This window comes from Herpailurus yagouaroundi, unplaced genomic scaffold (genome assembly GCF_014898765.1).
Source record: "Herpailurus yagouaroundi ecotype Mexico unplaced genomic scaffold, PumYag 67503, whole genome shotgun sequence".
NCBI classification, from domain to species: Eukaryota; Metazoa; Chordata; class Mammalia; order Carnivora; family Felidae; genus Herpailurus; species Herpailurus yagouaroundi.
The window spans coordinates 1,349,705-1,373,301 of record NW_024420310.1 but is presented as its reverse complement, the minus strand read 5'-3'; the positions used below and the strand labels follow the sequence as shown (position 1 = coordinate 1,373,301).

At 41.1% G+C, this 23,597-nt stretch overlaps 1 protein-coding gene across 1 annotated transcript; it reads right to left on the bottom strand.

Annotated features, from left to right (window-relative positions):
- Positions 1–319: 319 nt before the first annotated feature.
- On the bottom strand, positions 320–8,757 carry LOC121025116 (RNA polymerase II elongation factor ELL2-like). The gene is made up of 2 exons (XM_040467526.1): positions 8,645–8,757; positions 320–2,598 (listed from the first exon to the last, which is right to left on the bottom strand). Exons 1-2 carry the CDS (start codon positions 8,650–8,652, stop codon positions 699–701), a joined length of 1,908 nt encoding a protein of 635 aa, XP_040323460.1. The 5' UTR covers positions 8,653–8,757; the 3' UTR covers positions 320–698.
- Between the last annotated feature and the right edge of the window lie 14,840 nt (positions 8,758–23,597).

Here is a 23,597-nt window from a genome sequence, read left to right as displayed (position 1 = left end):
ATATCTAGTGAGGACAGGACTCAAATCTTTGAAGACATTTAAAAACTTAGCCTGGGAAACGATGTTTCCTATTGCAAATGATAGCGCTTTGAAAAGACGACACAATTTGAATTGTTAGCTCAAAGTCTTTGCATGTTTGAGCACATAACGTGTTCCCTAACATAAATGCAAGGAACAGGGTCAAGCAAGGTCAACGAAGAAACTTAATGAAATGAAAATGGGTACTGTTCGAAGATTCATGGTATTCTGTGCAAATTTCTAAACTTCTATGTTTTAAGGATGCTTTTGCATTAAAGGTCAGAGAAAAAGACGCTATGACTTCATATTACTCATTAGAGGTTTTTATTTTTTTTAATGTGACTCAAAGATACTGAATCCTTGGTATGTTTTTTTTAAGGGAGTGAAAACACAAGTTTTAGGTGTAAAAAGGATCATATGAGACAGCTTCAGGGGTACAGAAAAGCAAAGGAAAAAGAAACGAAAATGAAAAATAACATAACATTAAAAAATACACAAACATAAAGCAACATAAAACCAAATGAACATAAACATCAAAAATGAACATTAAAATAAAGAGAAACATAAAAAGAAAGAAAAAATTAAAGTGGTACTCCTGAATGTTTCGACAGAGTGGTTTCATCCCTTTAGAATCCTAGAGCAAGTAATTCAGTATTTTCAACAAATCGGCTTGTGTTTATTTATTCTGATCCTAGCACTTGCTGCTGGTCGTAATCTTTTATTAATCTTTTAATGTGAGCCAGCTTGTTATAAAGGTACTGGCATCTTTGTTTTTCTCCACCATAATTGGGATTAATCCATTTCATCTTTTCATATTCCAGAGAGATTTTCTTATTAATTTCCTGATATTCTTTTGAGTCTGGAGAGAGGCGCTTCCTTTGGAAATCCAGCTTAGTAAATATTCGAGATAGACGTAGCATCTTGGTATGCAAGGCCTGATATTCATCATATTCTGCTCTAAATTCCTGCGCGTAGTGCTGCCGCTGCTCCAGAGACACTACAGTGACGTAGTGAGCCAAATAATCGGGGCATCCAGATGCTGACCAAGTTTCACCGGAAGCAGTGCCAACTTGTTCAACTTCGTCATTAGGGTTTGGCTGCACACTTTCCCCTCGTCGGTCCGGATCTGTCTTCTGTTCCTCCATCGTCTCCGTATCGTGCTCTTGCTTCTCTGCTTTGTGTTCTCTAAATTTATATTTGGACTTCTTATAGGACATCATGTGCATTTCCTTCTTAAACTTTAGATACTTTCTTTGGACAGAGGTTGGGGGCAATGTTTCCAGGGTAGTATGTCTTTTCTGCTGCCCCAGAAAGATTTTCCTATTTCGACTAAAACTGTGAACGCCTGGGTCTTGAGTGCCAGGTCCTCCTGAAAAGCTACTAGAATTGCTGCTGGCACACGCAGGCTGAGGAGGATTTGGAAGGGGAAGGTGGGTGGGGGGCGGTGGAGGAGGGAGAACATTGGCAGTAGCTCCAGAAGGTGGCGGGAGGCTTACGGGAGGCTCTGCCCTGGTGTTAACGGAATGACTACTTGAGAGTGACTGTGTTGCAGTTGTCACGTGAGATATTCGAACCTTTTTCCTTGATAAATTAATATGAGCTAAGTTGGAAAACTCGTCCTCCAATGTTTTAGCTGTAGCAGAACCTCCGGAAGATGCTCTGTGACTGGTGTCAGAAGCAGGCTGAACTATGTCTGCTTTTCTGGAGAGCACCAACTCCAACGACTGCCTGTCTAGTTCACTATACCCAGGCCAGTCCTTGTGGACCTCTTTAAAAACGTAATCCTTTAAGGTATATGAAAAATTCTGAGTATTCAAATTGGCTACCTGCTGCAGAATCTCCCCGAGCGTGTTCTCTTCATCTTTGGTGATGCCGTCTTTCTGAAGCCGAAGAAGCAGTTCAGATTTCTTGTAGGCCTTCAGGGCCAGTAAGTGAATCACCCTATCCCTATATGGCCTCATGTGGACTCTGTTGACGACTCTTGACTTTCGAATCGTATATGCAGGGTTAATGGGAGCTGTTCTTTTTCTCTCAGGCACTGGATCTGGAACGCTGCGTGGTGCTCTCCGAATCGGCACTCTTTTCTCTCTCTGTAGTTTTCTGTTGTTTTTCCACTTGTTGGAGGATCCCTCCTCCGCTTGGGGCCTTGTCGCTTGTGTCATCTGATGACAGTCGGTGGTGTCACATGCCACCCTCTTATCTTCCGTCGAGTCCAGGCAACTGAGCAGAGAGGGGCTGTAGGTTGAGCTCCTTTGTTGGCTCTGGTCTCCATAGCTGTCGTCACCCGCATCTGACCACAGAAAGTTGCACCTGTATTTTCCAGTGGGTGAATCGTTTGGGGGGGTTTCGATAAGCTCTTCCAGTCCTTCAAACTCAAGAAAAGCTTGAGGGGGTGCTGTATTCTCGTAGTTCTGATAAGAGGCAAGTGCCTGACTGGTGGGTCTGGTAAGCTGCAGAGGAAACACAGCGACATCGTCCTGCCTCGGCTCTAGGCCATTTACCTTCTCTACTGACACTCCTGCCTCCTGGTGTACCACTTGACCCAGCACTCTGCCTCCGTGGGCTGCCATATAGTCATATCTGCGAAGATCAAAGTGCGAACAGTCATATACTTTAAAAAGCGAGAATTCTCTTTGGCAAAACTTGTATTTCTTATTGCGATCAGCTCTAAAAACCGCAATTCTAAAAGATTAACCACTTTGACAGTAAATGCTATCTAATGTAAACAAATAGAAATAGAGAGAAATTAAAAAAATAAGAGATTTCCCCCAACGGAGCCAACGCACGGAGTGCCTGATTGAGATGGAAGCTGGAGAGGTAAGGCTAGTTTAAAGATCTAATCTCTTTCCAGTGTTCTCCCTTTCACATTTTAGTTTGTCTTTAGGAGGAACTGTTAACCCTCACTGGAAAGTGCTAGATTATTCTCTGAACTCAGCACAGAAAATGCATTTCCTCCCAGTAAATCCAATATCAAGTGGAGGTACTTGCTGAGGGGATTAATGGGTGGTACAAGCAGTCAGTCCTCCTGGCATTTACTCCGACATGTAAGTGGCTGTTGAGTCCTTCTTGGGACTGGAGCCTGGCCTAAATCAACGGGGACTCCCGTCAGATAGCTAAAGATAGCATTTTGCAATAATAGTGTATAAAAGGCAAAATTTTAGAGTCACCTGTTTCTCTTTCTCAACCTCCCCTAACCATTACCAAAGAGTGGAAGGAGTTTCCATCCGCTTAGGTGGCCACTTGCGTCCATCACTCTGTTTCTTTGCACTCCTCCCCTAGAAGACGCGCAGCAAACCACAGGATGGTCCAGGTAAAATTGCCCATGCTGAAAAAAACTCTTGCAGCCAGGCGTTCTAGAGATGCACAGTTTAATCACGGAATATACACGGCTTGTGGGAAATCATCCCAACCAGTTTCACCCCAAAACATATTAGGCACGGTTCTCCCTCCTTACCCCCTTCCCACTGCCAGTCCATCTTATTGTCAGATTTGCCTACCCTACCTGATGGCATCACTCTACACTTCATCACTCATCTAGAAAAAGCTGAGCATCATCTTCTATCACTCCCTCAAAGATACTTTTCATTCATTTCCCTCCAAAACACCTAGTCAGCCGCCAAATTCCCCATTCATCCAACAGATAGTTAGTGAGGATCTATCATGTGAAGTCAGTGTTCTAGATGCTTGGGGATGTTACAATGACCAAAAATCCCTTCCCTCATGATGCCTACATTCTTGTCAAGTTTTTCTGCACATCTCAAATCCACCCCTTCTTCTCTCATACTGCAGCCACTGTCTTTATTTAGGCCAAGAACATCCTTGCCAATATTATGTACTCTTCCTAAGTTGCCATGTTGCCTCTAATTTTTTCTTGTTCTCAACCATATTATTCCAAATGATCAACAATCATTCCAATCAACTTTCCTTTAAAACAAGTGACGGTTCCCATTACTTAAAGAATAAAATTAATGCCAAGATGATCAACGTCATGAATCATCACTAATTATCAGGAAAAACCACAAAGACATATCACCTCACACCTGGTAGAATGGCTCTGATCAAAAAGACAAGAAATAACAAGTGTTGGTAAGGATGTGAAGAAAGGGGAATGCTTGTGTACTGTCGATGGAAATGTAAATTGGTGCAGCCACTATGAAACACAATATGGAGGTTCCTCGATCAATTAAAAACAGGCACCAAGGGGTGCCTTGGTGGCTCAGTCAGTGAAGCATCTGACTCTTGATTTCGGCTCAGGCCATGATCTCACGGTTTGTGGGATTGAGCCCCACGTCGGCCTCAGCACTGACAGTGTGGGGCTTGCTTGGGTTCTCTCTCTCCCTCTCTCTCTCTGCCCCTCCCCTGTTCACACACACATGCACATGTGCTCTCTGTCTCAAAATAAATAAATAACCTTTAAAAATAGAAATGCTATATTAGCAAGCAATCCCACTTCTGGGTATATATTCAAACAAAACGAAAATGAGACCTCAAAGAGGTATCTCTACACCCATTTCAGCATTATTCACAATAGCCAAGACATGGGAAAAAGTGTCCATCGATGGATGAATGGATAAAGAAAATGTGATATATGTGTATTCAACCATGAGAAAGAACATTCTGCAATTTGTGATGTGGATGGACCTTATGACATGGAGGGCATTACGCTAAGTGAAGTAAGTCAGACAGAGAAAGACAAATACCATATGATATCACTTATATGCGGAAGCTGAAAGAGCCAAACTCATAGAAACAGGCTAGAATGGTAGTTACCATGAAGGGTAGGGAAAAAAGGGAGATATAGGTCAAAGATACAAACTTCCAGTTATAAAATGAGTAAGTTCTCAGGATCTAATGGGATCATAGCAATTATAGCCAATACTGTATTACATAATTGAAAATTGCTAAGCGAATAGATGTTTTTTTTAAGTTTATTTATTTTGAGAGAGAGAGAGAATGAGTGAGGGAGGGAGTGAGGGGGGTGGAGAGAGAGAGAGGGAGGGAGGGAGGGAGAGAGAGAGAGAGAGAGAGAGAGAGAGAGAGAGAGAGAATCCCACGCAGGCTCCTTGCTGACAGTGCAGAGCCAGATGCAGGGCTGGAACTCACGAACCGTGAGGTCATGACCTGAGCTGAAACCAAGAGTCAGATGCTTAACCAACTGAGCCACCCAAGCACCCTCGAGTGAATAGATCTTAAATGTTCTCCCCACCTAAAAGCAATGGCAATTAGATGTCATGATGCAGGTAATAGCTAATGCAATGTCGGTAATTCTTTTGCAACATATAAATGTATCAAACCAACATGCAGCCTACCTTAAATTGACACAATGTTAGATGTCAGTTATTTCTCAATAAAGCAGGAAAAAAGGAGACAAAATTAAACCACTTTGGTATGGCATACGGGACCCTTCTTATTCTGTCTCCAATCTACCTCGGTGCTTGTACTGTGTATCTAAATGCTACATCGATCTGTTCACTCTTCTCTGGATATGCCCCCAAGCTTGTTCCTATAGTAGCCTTTCACTTGATTTCCTTCTGCTCACTAATGTTCTCCCCCCCATCTTTGCTTGCATTGTTCCTTTACTCTATTCCTTTCCTTGAATGACCATTCTGTCTAAAATAATAATCTATGCACATGCCCGCTCCAGTGTTCTCTTTCTACTCTCTCTTCTTTATAGAATATATACTACGTAAAATTATGTTACGTATAACTACTGTTTAACAGAAGTCACCCTTACCAGGATATGAGCTTCATGAGGGCTTGGGTTTTATCAGTCTTTTGCACTGCTGTATCTCCAGTGCCTAGAACAGTGCCTGGCACACATAGTAAGTACTCAGTACATATTGGTTGATCAAATGAATACACCGAAGCCCTCTACTTTTAAATCTCACTCGTGTTGGGTTCAGCCAGTTAAATTTCTACTCAACCTTAAAAACCTAGCTCCAATGTCACATCACAGGAGATTTTCCTCTGTGCAAAACGAGTACGTCCCTTTATTACAACCCTAGAGCACTCTGTCTCACCTCTGTGAAAAACACCACAAACTGTATCACAAACTGCATCACTTGTGTGCCTGTCACCTCCACTAGACTCTGACCTCTACAAGTCTGGCAACTACGCTTTACTCAAATTTGCATGATGCTTCCTTTTTGTCCCCAGTACCTCACTCTGGAAGTAGCAGGTGTCTAGCAGAAGGCACTCTCTCCATGTTTGTCGAAAGAATGAATAACAGTATGTTTGCATTTCTCCCAGCAAAGATAGATTACTGTCACATCAAGAAGTTATACTAAGTCTGTTAACGTCAGAGAAACGTTCTGTTCTCCTTTAAGATTATTTTCATGGTCTGTTAACTTCACAGTATATTTGTATTTTGAAAAGTCAAATCACTGCTGCAGAGAGAATGGAAAATAGTTCCTCAGAAAACCAATGAACTGCTGAAATACATTCAGCAATATAGCATTCTAATGTATGCACAAATGCTTTGTTTGATTCTTCCTGGAGACCTCTAGTAGACACAGAAAGAGATAATATATCCTTCAGTATCTTTAAGTCTGCAGCCTTTGGGAGAACAAATAAAATAACGACAACAGCCCGACCCAGCAGAAATAATGACAACAAAATATTCCTTAACATAAGACTGGGAAGTGGGGCACATCATGACAAAAAGTACAACATGGTATCGATAGACATAAAAGAGGACTCGAAAACATGAAGAATTCATGCTTTCTGAAAAGAAAACTGAATACCGTAAGAATGCCAAGTAATATTAAGTTACGACATGCATTTAGTACAATTACAGAGACAACTTGAGCAGGATTTTTTTCTTCAAATCTGTCAAAACTATTCTTTTTTTTTTTTTCAACGTTTATTTATTTTTGGGAGAGAGACAGAGCATGAACGGGGGAGGGGCAGAGAGAGAGGGAGACACAGAATCGGAAACAGGCCATCAGCCCAGAGCCCGACGCGGGGCTCGAACTCACGGACCGCGAGATCGTGACCTGGCTGAAGTCGGACGCTTAACCGACTGCGCCACCCAGGCACCCCTAAATCTGTCAAAACTATTCTAAATTCAACTGTAAGAAAATCTAAAAGAATTTCACAGAGGAGAGTAAGAACAGGGTGTTAACCCTACCTGAGATTATAACATAAAGATAGAGTAGTTAAAAGCGGGACTAGCCTAAGAAGAGATGGAAAATAAATGATAATGAACGGATACCTGAGACACAGAGCCCAGGAATTGGCAGATGATTTAAAAAACCATCAGTGATCAACGTAGAAAAAGCTAGATTCCATGAACGTTGCTGAAGACAAATTGTCAACATGTTAATAAAAATATAAAATTGGGATCTCCCTTCATACTATATTCATATTATAGAACAAATTCCAGATTTATTGAAGAATTAAAATATGAAGCCGTAAAGCAACAAAAGACTTGAAACTTTAGAGTAATGGCAATAATCACGTAGAAAAATATGAGCATAATTTATTACATACAAAATAATTATCACATAAACAACACTCACATTTTATCTCAAGCCCCAAAATTGGTATCTCTGTTTGGAGACACGCAGGACAATTTGTTTGCATGGGCATAAAGAAAAAGTTAATCGATCAAATTATTGAATACTATCCTAACTTTCTGATTAAGGAGGTAGCAATAATAAATTATGTTCCAACAAAATTGAATTTCTTGTGTACGTTGTCTAGCCTGCCATGTTGTTACTACCACGGAATAGACGTTGATTTCCCAAGGCACTATGCGACCGGATGGGAATAACAAATAAAATGACCACCCAACTAATATATTTTGAAAGGTCATTGGACAATCGCTGTCCCATTTCGTCAAGCCACTCATAAATCTACCCAGGTTCTCTAGCAAACGCGGAAGCGGTTAAAATGACAAAACATCATTAATCCATCTCAAAGTAATATACAGTTGACCCTTGAACAACACAGGGGTTAGGAGTCCCAACCCTCTGCACAATGAAAAATCCACCCATAACTTTGGGTTTCCCCAAACATTAACTACTAATAGCCTATTATTGACGGGAAGCCTTACCAATAACAGAAATAGCCGATTAACACACATTTTGTACATTACATGTAGTATACACTGTGTTCTTAAAGTGAGCTAGAAAAAAGAAAGTGTTATTAAGAAAATCATAAGGAAGAGAAAACACATTTACAGTACTGTATGTATGTACATGTGTATATATACACATACATATATACACACACACACACATATACATTATGTGTGTGTATATACATACATGTGTGTGTGTATATATATATATGCCACACAAGTGCAGCTACACAGCTCAAACCTGTGTTGTTTAAGGGTCAACTGCACTGATTTCTTATTACACTTTGATGGTACTTCAAAACCTGCCTTTGACCACTGCTACTCAAACCAATGAGCCCACCGAACCACAACCTCTGGACAGTCCTGTGTGAGAGAGCAGGAGGTATGGGGAGCTATGCCTGTTCATTTACACCAGGCGTCCGGTATCTCACAGATACCCACTCTATAGCCATGTTCTGGCTTTGTAGTGAACTTTGAATCATTCTTACTAGTGGCCAAACCTCTTGAGGTCTGGCCTAGTTTAGAACTCATCCCATTTCTCACCTATCCATTGTTTTTGGTCATCATCCAAATTACAAGCTCCAAGAGAGCTCTACTTCCTTCTCCGTGTGTCTTCACACTTCTCTGAATATCTGTCGCTAGGTATCTATCCACATCCCTACCCTTCTAGAACTCTGACATCATAGCTAGCAATCTCCTCAATATTCTCTACCTCTAACCTTAAAGCGAAACTCAGTTTTCCCCCAAGGACGCTACTTTATCTACAGTCCTCTCAAAATAAGCCAACTTGTTTTCTCTGACTCTTTGACCTCAGGGTTGACACATATATGCCAAAGGCATATATAGTAATATATACGCTAACAGCATTAATGGCTTTGACAGGCAATATTTCCACTAAAATTTGAAAAGCCCAGACTTGCATGTATCATGCTCACGTTTTTGGTCCATGTTTCAGTGTCTCTATATAGTCTGACCAGAGGTGAACCTTATTCTTCAGGTGACTATAATGCTTCTTGATTTTTGAGTCAGAATTTCATAGCCTTGTGGAATAATCTCTTCCATATTCTCAAATTTCTTCCCTTAAAATTTTTCACAGTAAACTGCTGCAGTGCTGTGATACGCTTTCTTGAGGCGACAGTGGAACAGACAAGACAATTGGAAATGCTCTCATTAAACCAGCACCTGGACTATGATTAATTTAGCACTTCCCTTGGGTAGAAACCCTTTTAAGGGAGGATTCTGTCCCTACCTTCCTAAAAACTCCCTGAAATCCCCTTGCACTTAATGCTTGTCCTTGTTTCTTCCAAAGCCATGTTGAATTTGTTTTCCCTGTCTGGCTTGGTAGAGAGTGAGAAAAGCCCAATATGAAGATCTCCCAGGAATCTGAGATAGTAGCCATTCTCCTACATGTGGACTGATCTCCTCAACAATGGTAGTCATTTAACTCTTCATTTCTCTCCAAGTGGTTTTTGTCTGTCCATTAAGAACAGAATATTATCAGTACAAGTATTTTTCAAAGCGCCGATCATAGCTCTAAAAACGCCTCCTTGCTCAGTAAAATGCCATTAGGACTGAGCTTTTCACAATCATGTAGTAATCTTAGCCAGGCTTACCTAGCCCATTATCAAATGGCATTTGGGGCGACTGTATACACATATTGTGCTCCAGGAAAGCCCAGCATGCATAGGGCCCATTGGATATTCGCTGGATCGATGCAGTAACTCTGTGTTCTCTTTTTTTGCATTTTCAAGTTTTTGTTTAAATTCCAGTTAATTAACATACAGTGTAACGTTAGTTTAAGGTGTAGAATTTAGCGATTCATCATTTACATACAATGCCCAGTGCTCATCCCCACAAGCGCCCTCCTTAATGCCCATCGCCCATTTAGCCCATCCCCCCACTGACCTCCTCTCCAGTTCCCTCAGTTTGTTCTCTGTAGTTAGGAGTCTGTTTTCTGGTTTGCCCCACTTTTTTTCTTTTTTCCCCTATTTTAATCAGTTTTGTTTCTTAAATTTCACGTCTGAGTGAAATCATATGGTATTTATAGATCTCTGACTCACTTACTTCACTTAGCATAATACTCTCCAGCTATATCCACGTGGTTGCAACTGGCAAGATTTTATTCTTTTTATACCTGAGTAATATTCTACAGTATATATACCTCGTCTTTATCCATTCATCAGTCGATGGGAATTTAGGCTCTTTCCATAATTTGGCCATTGGTGATACCGCTGCTGTAAACATCAGGGTGCATGGGGCACTTCAAATCAGTATTTTTGTATCCTTCGAGTAAATACCTAGTAGCGTAATTACTGGATCATAGGGTAGTTCGAATTTTTACCATTTTGAGGAAATTCCCTACTGTTTTCCAGAGTTGCATGATGTCGAGTGAGCATCCTTTCAGGTGTCTGTTAGCCAGCTGTAGGTCTTCTTTGGAAACATGTCTGTTCAGGTCTGCTGCCCATTTTTTAACCGAGTCATTGGTTTTTTTGGGTGTTGAGTTTTATAAGTTACTTATATATTTTGGATACTAACCCTTCATCGGATATGCCATTTGCAAATATCTTCTCCCATCCGCAGGTTGCTTCTTAGTTTTGTCGATTGTTTCCTTTGCTGTGCAGAAGCTTTTTATCTTCATGAGGCCCCAATATTTCATTTCTGCTTTTGCCTCCCTTGCCTCAGGAGACATATCTAATAGGAAGTTGCTATGGCTGATGTCAAAGAGGTTACTACCTGTGTTGTCCTCTAGGATTTTGATGGTTTCAGGCCTCACATTTAGGTCTTTAATCCATTTCAAATTTATTTATTTATTTTTGTATGGTGTAAGAAAGTGGCCCGTTTTCATTCTTTGGCATGTTGCTGTCCAGTATTCCCAACAGCACTCGTTGAAGAGACTGTCTTTTTTTTCCACTGGATATTCTTTCTGGCTTTGTTAAAGATTAGTGGACCATATAGTTGTGGATGCATTCCTGGGTTTTCTATTCTGTTCCATTGATCTATATATCTGTTTTGGTGCCAGTACCATATTGTCTTGACCACTACAGCTTTGTAATACAGATTGAAGTCCAGAATTCTGATGTCTCCAGCTTTGGTTTTGTTTTTTTTTTTTTTTAATGTTTACTTATTTTTGAGAGAGAGAGAGAGACAGAGCATGAGCAGGGGAAGGCAGACAGAGAGGGAGACACAGAACTTGAAGCAGGCTCCGGGCTCTGAGCTGTCAGCACAGAGACCAATGCGGGGCTCGAAATCACAGACCATGAGGTCATGACCCGAGCCAAAGTCGGACACTTAACTGACTGAGCCCCCCAGGCGCCCCTCCAGCTTTGCTTTTCTTTTTCAAGATTGCTTTGGCTATCTGGGGTCTTTTATGGTCCCATAGAAATTTTAGGACGGTTTGTTCTAGCTCTGTGAAAAATTCTGGTGGTATTTTGATAGGGATTGCATTAAATGTGTAGATTGCTTTGGGTAGTATAAATGTAAACATTATTTGTTCTTCCAACCCACGAGAATGGCATGTTTTTCCATTTCTTTGTGTCATCTTCAATTTCTTTCATCACCGTTTACATATGGTTTTCAGAGTACAGGCCTTTCACCTCTTTGGTTATGTTTATACCCAGGTATCTTATTGCTTTATTGTGCAATTGGAAATGGGAATGATTCCTTCATTTCTCTTTCTGCTGCTTCATTATTTGTATACAAAAGTGCAACAGATTTCTGTATGGTGATTTTGCAATCTGCAGCTTTACTGGACTCGCATATCAGTTCTAGCATTGTTTTTTTTTTTTTTGGTTGAGTCTTGGGTTTTCTACATAGAGTATCCTGTCATCTGCAAATAACAAAAGTTGGACCTGGTCCTTGCTGATTTGGATGCCGTTTATTTCTTTTTTGTTGTCTGATTGCTGAGGCTAATTATTGCAGTATTCTGTGAAATAATAATGGTGAGAGTGGACGTCCTTGTCTCGTTTCTGACTGTAGAGGAAAGGCTCTCAGTTTTTCCCCATTGAGGATGATACTAGCTGCGGGTCTTTCTTGTATGGCCTTTATGATGATGATCAGGTATGTTCTGTCTATCCCTAGTCTGTGGAGGGTTTTTATCAAGAATGCATACTGTACTTTGTCAAATGCTTTTTCTACATCTATTTGCAGGATCGTATGGTTCTTATCCTCTTTCTTACTGATGTGATGTGTCACACTGATTGATTTGCAAATACCGAACCACCCTCATGACCCAGGAATAAATCCCACTTGATTGTGGTGAATCATTCTTTTAATGTACTGTTGGATTCAATTTGCTAGTGTTTTGTTGAGAATTTTTGCATCCATGTTCATCAGGGATACTGGCCTCTAGTTCTCTTTTTTAGTGGAGTCTGTTTTGGGAATCAGGGTAATGTTGGCCTCACAGTATGAGTTTGGAAGCTCTCCTTCCATTTATATTTTTTGGAACAGTTTGAGGAGAATATGTATTAACCCTCCTTTAAATGCCTGGTAGAATTCCCCTGGGAAGCTATCTGCTCCTCGACTTTTCTCTGCTCAGTGATTTTTGATTACTGATTCAATTTCTTTGCTGGTTATCACTCTGTTCAAGTTTTCTATTTCTTCCTGTTTGAGTTTTGGTAGTTTATATGTTTCTAGGAATTTATCCATTTCTTCCATATTGTCTGCATTGTTGGCATATAATTTTTCATAATATTATCTTATAATCACCTGTATTTTTGTCGTGTTGGTTGTGATTTCTCCTCTCTCATTTGTGATTCAATTTATTTGGGTCTTTCCTCTTTTTTCAACAAGTCTGGCTGGGGGGGTTTTCAATTTTATGAATATTTTCAAATAACCAGCTGATCTGTTCCACTGGGGCTTTCTTTGTTGCTGTTTGCATTTATTTTTGTTCTATTCTTGATCATTTCCCTCTTCTGCTGGCTTTAGTCTTTGTTTATTGTTCTTCTTCTAGCTTTTTTAGGTGCAAGGTCAGGTTGTCAATTTGAGATTCTTCTTGCTTCTTGAGGTAGGCCTGTATTGCTGTATCCTTTCTTATGACTGCTTTTGCTGTATCATGAAGGCTTGGGATCATTGTGTTTTCATTGTCATTTGTTTCCATGTATTCTTAAAATTTCTTCTTTAATTTCTGGGTTGACCCATTCATTCAGTAGCAGCATGTTATTTAACCTCCATGTGTTGGTGGTCTTTCCAAATTTTTTCATGTGGTTGACTTACAGTTGCATAGCATTGTGGTCAAAAAAATATGCATGGCATGATCTCCATATTTTTGTACTTACTGAGGTCTGATTTGTGACTTAGTATGTGATCTATTCTGGAGAATGTCCCATGTGCACTTGAAAAGAATGTGTATTCTGCTGCTTTAGGAGGAAATGTTCTGAATGTATCTGTTAAATTCATGTGGTACAGTGTGTCACTCATAGTCCTTGTTTCCTTGATTTTTATGCTTAATCTGTCCATGATGAAAGTGGGGTGTTAAAGTCCCCTACTATTATTGTAGTATTATCCATGGACTTCCTTTATGTTTGTTATTAACTCTTTCAAGTTGGGGGCATAGATATCTCCAACTGGTAGATCTTCTTGTATAGTCCCCTTTATTATGATATAGCGCTCTCCTTATTACAGTCTTTGGTTTATAGACTAGTTTGTCTAATGTAAGTATTGCTCCTATAGGTCTCTTTTGATATCCACTTGCCTGATAAATGTTTTCCCATCCCTTCACTTTCAATCTGCAGGTGTCTTTAGGTCTAAAACGAGTCTTTTATAGGCTACATATAGGTGGATCTTGTTTTTGTTATCCATTCTGACACCCTATGCCATTCGATTAGAGCATTTGGTCCATTTGCATTCAGAGTAATTAGAGACAGATGTGTATTCAGTGCCATGTTACTACTTGTCTTGACATTTTTTCTGGAGATGTTTTCTGTTCCTTTCTAGTCTTTGTTGCTTTTGGTCTGTCCAAAGAGTCCCCTTTAATCTTTCTTGCAGGGGCTGCTTTAGTGGTCATGAACTCCTTAAGTTTTTGATTGCATGGGAAACTCTTTATCTCTCCTTCTATTCTGAATGATAGAATACTCTTGGCTGTAGATTTTTCCCATTCAGCCCTTTGAATATATTATGCCTCTCCCTTCCGGTTTTCCAAGTTTCTGTGGCAAGGTCTTCCCTTGTAAGTCAGGGACTCCTTTTGCCTTGCTCGTTTTAGGATTTTTTTTCTTCTCAGTATATTTTTCAAATTTAATTGCAGTACGGCGTGGTGTTAGCCAGCTTTTGTTGATTTTGATGGGAGTTCTCTGTGCCTCCTGAATCTAGATGTCCATTTCCTTCTCCAGATTAGGGAAATTTTCAGCTTTAATTTTCTAAAATAAACCCTCTGCCCTCTTTTCTCTCTCTTCTTCTTTTGGGGCTCCTATGATACAAATGTTATTACATTGGATGGAGTCACCGAGTTCCCTAAGTCTACTTACATAATCCAAGACTTTTCTTTCCATCTTTTGATCAGCTCTCTTATTTTCCACAATTCTACCTTCTATCTCACTTAATCGTTCCTCTGTTTCTTCCATCCTTATGGTCATTACATTGAGTCAGTTTTTTTTTTTTTTTTAATGTTTGCTTATTTTTGAGAGACAGAGAACAAGCAGGGGGAGGGGGGGCAGAGAGAGAGGGAGACACAGAATCCAAAGCAGGCTCCAGTCTCTGAGCTGTCGGCACAGAACCCGACGCAGGGCTCGAACCCACAAACCGTGAGATTGTGACCTGAGCCGAAGTCGGTCGCTCAACCGACTGAGCCACCCGGGCGCCCCAAACACTGAGTCAGTTTCAAATCGCAGTTGCTGCATTTTTCATTTCAGCCTGATTGGTTTGTAGCTCTTTTATCTGTGCGGTAAGAGTCTACCTTTAAATTTGAATCTGGCATATTACTCATATCTGTTTCAATTAGATCCCTGGCCGTGACCTTTTCCTGTTCTTCCTTTTGGGATGAATTCCTCTGTCTCGGCATTTTGTCTAGGTTCCTATCTTCTGTGTGTTAGGAGAGCCTGTCATGTTTCCGGCCCCCTGCGAGCAACGGCTTTATGACGGAGAGGTCATATACTGTCCGGGGCCTGGCGCTTCGGGAAGTGTCTCTGCTGTGTTATGGCTGCTCTACCCCTCAGGGCAGTCTTTTGCAGTTTCTCCTTTCCGGTAGTGGGGAGTGTTCGGGCCTTGGGCAGAGCGTGGTGAATTTAACTGGGTGTTCTCTGGTCGGCTTGCTGAGACCTGATGCTGTTTCCACCAGAGCTGGAGCTTCGCAGAACTTCATGGTCAGGAGGCGTGGTACTTGCAGGAGTTTGTGATGGTCTTCTGGAGGATGGGCCGGCCGTGCTGGTTCTTAGGCACGCTTGCCTGAGAAAAGCAGTCCCAGCAGAGCATGAGGGTGGTGTTTGTGTTGTCCGGCAGGACTTTGAGTAAGCAGATTAGGCAGTGTTGGTGCTGTGCCGTTTACCGAAGTTGATCTATGCTGAGGGGTGGAGGAGGGAAATGGCACCAGCCCACTCCTTTGTCCCTGGAGAGGGGAGTTCATGCTTGCTGCTCTCAGGGAAGCACTTTCAGAGAAGTGATCGTTTCTCCTCCTGTGTCACAGGCATTTTGCAGATCCCTGATCCCACACTGTCTCTGAGTCACTCGCCGGCCTGGAGCGGCGCGGCGTATCTCGGGCTCCACCCTAGCCAGGCCCGCTGACTAGAATTCCAAACTTCAGGGAGCTGGTGTGACAGCCACCCTGTGACTGATGCAGGTTTGACCCAGAAGGGCAGTCGTGCCAGAGCGCAGGGACCTTGGGATTTGGGGCAAGCCCGGTAAACAGCCAGCGTCCCAGTGAGCTGCCGTCAGCAGGTGTCTCTGCACCTGTGCTGAGGGGCAGGGGAGGGAAATGGCACCTGCTGGTTCTTTTGTCCCCAGAGAGGCAAAGCCACCTCTCACAGATGAGCTCCAAGAAGTATGAACAGTGTCTCCCGTGCTCCTTAGGCGACCTCAGATGGTACTGTCTCTGCCCCAGGGTTGTTTGCCTGTCTCTTCTCCAGAAGCAGAGCAGCGTCCTCGGGTCTCGATCACAGCCTCTAAAACCCCAGTCTTTGAGCCCTGCTGGTGGCAAAAACAGGAAATTCAGCCCCCCCTCTCAAAGCCAATGGCTCCCGGGGAAGTGTTCTTCTTGGGTGTATCCCTGGGTGCTCCCCTCTCTCTTGCCATTCTCTGTGACCAGGGCTCCCTCCCGCCCACAGCATCCACGATCTATTTCTCCCCCAAACCACATCTCTGCACTTCCCGCCTTTCTGGATGTGACCTCTTCTCTCCCTCCGGTTGTGCAGTTTGTTCTACGGGTCCTCAGGCCGATTTCTTGAGTATTCAGAATGATTCGATAGTTATTTAGCTGTGTTGGGGGACGAGGCAAACCTAGGGTCCTCCTACCGTGCCGCCACCTTAGCCGTCCCCTCCTGTGTTCTGTCATTTGTAGTAGCCCAAACCAGACATTTCGAAAGGATAAGATTCTAAACAGTGACTCCAGTTAGTTAGCATAACCTTTGAATACAGTTTGATCTGTTTTGGACTTCTGACTCACAGTCACTTTCATAAAACGTTTTCTTACAGTCCCTTTTATGAGCTTTCCTGAATTAAAGAAAAATACCTTTAAATATTTTGATACTCTTTTATTATTGATGCCTTCCATTTGAGATTACATTTTTATCAGGCTAGTAGAAATATTAAAGAGAAACAGACCCATTCAGATAATTCTGGGGAGTACCCATATTTTTAAATTATTGTTAAACTGATGTTTTCATCCATCCAACGGATCCCCCATGATTGTGGCATTTTAAACACAGCTGAATTCAGCGTATTCTACAAATGCTCTATGAGCAACTGCAAAGGAAAAGGATGTCTCTCTATGACCATAAACTGGACCAAACTTTCGGACCAGGATTATCAGAAGAGAGCAAGTATACAGTATTATTCTTTATACCGTAATTTGACTAATTCTGCAGGTGTGCATTACACCACACGTTTCCTTCCTCCTTCCTTACACTCACAGAGACAGAGAGTGAAAGGCCTTCAGTTCATTTTATCCAGCCTCTTCTTTTTACAGCTAAAGAAACTGAGGCCCAGAAAGAGACATACCCTAGATTCCAGCATTTGCCAGATCTCAACTCATTCATCATACCAATATCCACATTTAGCGTAGAGATGAAATCCGATAGCCCCAGGAGCTAGAGAAAGGGGCAGTCACGGCACTAGGACGAGAAACTCAAGGTTGTAGTTGGTTTAGAGTGTTCACCGTGGAAGAAAGTTCTTTCAGCTTGATCCGCCCAGCTGCCCACTCTGTAGCTCACTATGACGCGCAGTAGGCTGTTTGCACGGATCCATGAGTGATGAATTATCGGAATACTGACTTTGCTGTAGGGTCATCAGAAAAAAATCACAAAACACCGAATCAGCCGCACAGTTCGGTCATACCCAATTCGGCCAGGATCAGAACACGGCCACAATTGTCTGGAGGTGAACTGGATTCATGGAAAATTTGACCCCAATGTGTCTCTAGACAATGTAAATAAATTTTTTCTACCTCAGTTCTTATTTTTGATGAAATTCCCTTTGGGGGACACCTCCAACATAATTCTACCACCGGCAATTTCCAGAAACCAATTACGAGGAAATTAGTTAGGAAACACTGGGAAGATTAAGGACAGAACAGTGACAAAAATTAATCAATTTCGACTTTGCTAATTTGTGACTGGATAAATCGAATGACAGTTGTTAGAAACCTCAGGTTTCGAATGGAGCCGTATACCCTGAGAGAAATTTAAAATGACATCCATGGAAAAGTTCATTGAGGCTGGGTGAGTTTCATTTAAAACGGGCCTTTCAGTGTTTTATATATAAAATGGAAGAGAAATATATTGATATGAGCATGTAATTATTGACTTCTATTATTATCCCCCCTTCATTTCCAGAGTTACTATTTACATTATGAGAGGAAAACATGATACAGCAGAATAATCCCAGCTATTCAATTAAGACAGACTTGGCTTTACATTTTGACCTCACTCCAATCATGAAATTAATTAACTTCTCTGAACTAAACACTCTTCATCTATAAAACAGAGATACTAACATTACCTCCCATAAAACATTTTTACATGGAATTTTTTAATGTTTATTTATTCCGTGAGAGAGAAAGAGAGAGAGATTGAGAACATGAGCAGGGGAGAGGCAGAGAGAGGGAGACACAGAATCCAAAGCAGGCTCCAGGCTCTGTGCTGTCAGCACAGGGCCTGATGCAGGGCTTGAACTCATGGACAGCGAGATCATGACCTGAGCTGAAGTTGGACGCCTAACTGACTGAGCCACCCAGGTGCCCCTACCTTGAATTTCTCAACAAACAGTAACTGAATCATGTTTACAGGCTACATAAAACCACCCTAACATCATCTCAGTGACTAAAATAAAAAAGACATTAGAAGTGTCAGATAGAGAACAAACTGAGGGCTGATGGAGGGAGGTGGGTGGGGGATGGGCTAAATGGGTGATGGGTATTATGGATGACACTTGGGAGCACCTTGGTGGTTCAGTCAGTTAAGTGTCTGACTCTTGATTTTGGCTCAGGTCATGATCTCACGGTTCATGGGACTGAGCCCTGTCACTGGTTCTACGATGATGACGGCATGGGGCCTGCTTGGGATTCTCTCTCTCCCTCTCTCTGTCTCTGCCCCTCCCCCACTCACACTTTCTGTCCCTCTCTCCCAAAGTAAATCAATAAACATCAAAAAAAAAGAAAGAAAGAAAGAAAGAAAGAAAGAAAGAAAGGCACTTGTGTTGAGCACTGGGTGTTATATGTAAGTGACAAATCACTAAACTCCAGTCCTGAAAACATCACACCATATGTTAACTAGAATTTAAATAAAATTTTGAAAAAAAAATAAGCCAAAATACATATTTTTTAAAATGTCAGACATATATAAGATACAGATTAGGTATTGTTAGTACATTGGCTGAGCAGAAATTAAGGCAGTGGTTCCAAAGAAAAGCCAGTTTCAATTAAGAATATTTTTGGGGGCGCCTGGGTGGCGCAGTCGGTTAAGCGTCCGACTTCAGCCAGGTCACGATCTCGCGGTCCGGGAGTTCGAGCCCCGCGTCGGGCTCTGGGCCGATGGCTCGGAGCCTGGAGCCTGTTTCCGATTCTGTGTCTCCCTCTCTCTCTGCCCCTCCCCCGTTCATGCTCTGTCTCGCTCTGTCCCAAAAATAAATAAAAAATGTTAAAAAAAAAAAAAAAGAATATTTTTGAAGGAGGAAAATTACTAATTTAACTCAGTCTTGACTTTTTAATATTCTGTGTACCCCATGAGAAGTACACAGAAAACACTTCTAAAATGGAGGATGGTTGCCTTAAGGAAAAGCATTTGTGTGACTGTTTCAGTTGCAAGCGGAATCAGCCATTTGTTTTCATGGTACGCCATTTTCCCTTGATACTAACAACTGACAAACTATGCCTCTGTCAGACACAGATATTGATCAGATACTTGCGCAAAAATGAACGTGAGCCTATCACCTCAAGGAAAACCACCACCACTGCTAAAATTCAAGGTCTTCGGTGAAAATTAAAATTTTGAAAAACTTGTATCCACCACAGTAAGTGTGAAAGCTTCCTAATACCTAAACTCTCTTCTGATGAGATTGGGGACGTTAAAAACTATAATTATGTAGATATTAATCCAAGTATTTGCCCAATGGAAATGAAAACACAGATCCACAGAATGTCAATCGGAGCTTTATTCATAACCAACCCGAGGTGAAAACAACGCAAATGCCCACCAGCTGATAAGTGGCTAAATAAATTCCAGTACACCACTTACTGTGATGAGTACTGAGTAATGTACAGAGGTGTTGAATCACTATATTGTACATGTGAAACTAATATAACCTACATTAATTATACGGCATTGTAAAAAACAAATAATTATTTTAAAAATAAAATAAGGGCACCTGGGTGGCTCAGTTGGTTACGCATCTGACTCTTGATTTCAGCTGAGGTGATGATCTCACGGTTTGTGGGTTCAAGCCCTGTGTCAGGCTCTGCACTGACAGTGTGAAGCCTGCTTGGGATTCTCTCTCCTTTTTTCTCTGCGTCTCTCTCTCTCTCTCAAAATAAATAAATAAACCTAAAAAATATTTTTAAAATAAATTATGGGACATCAACGTAATAGCATAGTCAGCAATGAAAAGGAACTTGGGATGGGCAGAACAAAATGACCTTCTAAAGATGTTCATGTCCTAATCTCTGGAACCTATGAATGTGTTACCTTACAGCATAAAAGGAATTTGCACTTGTGAATAAGGTTAAGGACCTTAAAATGAGGAAATTAGCCAAGATTATCCAGGCAGGCCAATGTAATCTCATGGGTCCTTAAAAGCAGAAAGCATTTCTTGGCAGTAGCCAGAGAGAACTGTGATAAGAAGAGTCAGAAAGATTCCATGTTGCTGGCTTTGAAGATGGAGGGAACAGGGCCACTTGTCACGGATATCCAGAAAGGAGTAGAGCCCCGCTGAGAGCTTGATTTTAGCCCAGTAAGATCCACAGAACCTTAAGCTAATAAATGTTTGTGTTTTATAACACCACAGATGAATATTAAATGCATTGTGCCAAGCTACAGAAAAACCACATATCAATCCATTTACATGACATTCTGAAAAAGAAAAACCATAGAGACGGAAAACAAATTAAAGGTTGTCAAAAACCAGGGATGGAAGAAGTTGAATACAGAGGAGCACTTTTGGGGGTAATGGAAATGTTCTACATCTATCTTTTAGTGGTAGTTACTAGAATGATCGCATTTGTCAAACTCTCAACTATTCACTAAAAATGTAATCAAATGAATGTAAATAATACCTCAATAAATCTGGTTTCAAGATGTTTTCTCAGTTTGAATTTTCCATACAGGAAATATCAAGAGATTAAAACCACATACACAAAAGCTCTTTGGGGTCCTCAGTAATATTAAGAGTATAGGAGGTCCCTGAGCCCTAAAAGTTTTGGAATCTCTGGTCTAGTAGCTACTCCAAACTAGACCATTGTATTTGAGAAGAATAATACATGTTTTTATCAGTTCCAAAATTATTTTTGGTCACTACCACACTGCAACAACATGGAGGCAGGAAGCTTATTATGATAATTTAGCCCCCATCGTATCACCAGAACATAGCACAGAAACTGGCACCTAGTATCTGTCTCAATCTCCTGCTGATGAGGCAACGAATTACCACACACTTAGTGGTGTAAAACAACATGAATGTATTCTCTCATAGTATTTGGGGTCAGAAGTCTGAAGTGGGTCTTACAGAGCTAAAATCAAGGTGTCGTCGGAGATGCACACTTTGGGGAGGCTCTAGAAGGGGATCTATTGCTTGCCTTTTCCAGCTTCTGGAGGCTTCTAGAGATTCATGACCCCTTCCTCTATGTTCAAAGCCAGCAACGTAGCATCTGCAAATTTCCCTGATTTTTCTGTATGCCTCTTCCATCTTTAAGAGCCCTTCCGGTTAAACACAGGGCTCACAAGAATAATCCAGAGTGATCTCCCATCTCAAGACCTTTAACTTAATTGCATCAGCAAAGCGCTTTTTGCCATGTAAGGTGATACAATCACAGGTCCCGGGATTAGGCTATCTTCGATGAGCCATGTTTCCATATTGCAGAACACATGCAATCAAAAAAAACCGTATCGAGCAACAGCATACGTACCATACGATTCACTCTGTTAAAGTGTGCAATTCAATGTCTTTTGGTAGATTCACAGAATCGCACATCTAACACCACAATCAATTTTAGAACATTGCCATCACCCTGAAGAGAAACTCCAGGCCCATTAGCAGTCACTAGCTCCTCCCAAACCACACAGCACTAGGCAACCGATAATATATCTTCTGCCCCTATAAATTTGCCTATTTTGAACATTTTACAAAACCGAAATCGTACGATCTGTGGTATTTTGCAAATGGCTTCTTTTGCTTGGCACATTTTTAAGGCTTATTAGCATGCATCAGGACTTTATGCCTTTCTACGGATGAATAGCGTGACCTTCAGTGTGGATTTGCCACATTTTATTTGTTTGCCGAACAGATAATATTGCTACCGTTTCCACTTTCTGTCAGTGTAAATAATGCTGTTTTGAACATTTGTGTGCAAGTTTTTGTGTGAACGTGTCATTTCTCTTGGGAAGAAACCTAAAGATAAAATCGTGAGGTCACATAGTAACTCCATTTTTTCACTTTTCGAGGAACCGCTAAACTGCCTCCCACAAAAGTTTCCACAGAAGGTGCACCATTTGACATTCTCACTGGCGGTGTCCGAGGGGTCTGAGGTTTTCACCTCTTCACGACACTTATTACCTGTCATTTTGATTATAGCAATCCTAATGAGCGTAAGGTAGTGTCTCATTAGGATTCTCACTCTCATTTTCCTGGTGACCAACGATGCCGAACACGTTTTCATGTGTTTATTGGACATTTGCGTGTCTTCTTTGGAAACTGTGTATTTAGGGGCGCCTGGGTGGCTCGGGGAGTTAAGCATCCAACACCTGATTTGGGCTCAGGTCGTGATCTCGTGGTTCATGAGATCCAACCCAGCATAGGGCTCTGCTCTGACAGAGCAAAGCCTGCTTGGGATTCTCTCTCTCCCTCTCTCTCTGCCCCTCCCCCCGCTTGCTCCTGTGCGTGCACATGCGTTTTGTCTCTCTCAAAATAAATAAACATTAAACAAAAAAAGAAAATGTGTATTCAAATTCGTTGCCTGTATTTAAATCGGGTTGTTTCTTTTTTGTTATTGATTTACAGAGTTCTTTATATTGTCTAGATTCAAGTCCCATATCACATATAACTTCTGCGAAAATTTTCTGCCATTCTTTGTGTGTTTTTTTAAAGGTATGACAGGCCAGGTTACTTCACAGTAAAACTAATATGCCATATCCATCAATTCTTATAGCAGATTCCTAAAAGAATTTTTTAAATTGAGTTTTCTCATTGTCAAATAATGTGTTCATGTGGTAGGAAAAAATAAAAGACAAGTCATGGAAATAAAAACTCTGAAACTGCCCTAGTTCCTAAAATAAGAAATCTGCAAAATAAGAAATTAATGTTCATTGCTTGAAATATATGCTTTATTTTTTATCTCAAATTCATTTTGAACGCTTGCCTTATAATACTTAAAATACGCTAGCTAAATTATTTGATAATATGTATACAGTCTTACTTCTCTGGATTGACATGTTTTACACAACAGTGTTTAATTAGTGCTGGTAAAAACCACTTGATAATTTGAATAATTGATTCATGGATTAACAATTTATTCAATAATATGAATGGCATAAAGACCAATCAAGAGAATGGCCTGGTAATCGTTCACTGCGCAATTCTGCCCATTAGCAGTTCTAATTCAAGTTTTGAAATTTATATTCCAATCGGTTTCATGACATATTTCTGTGGG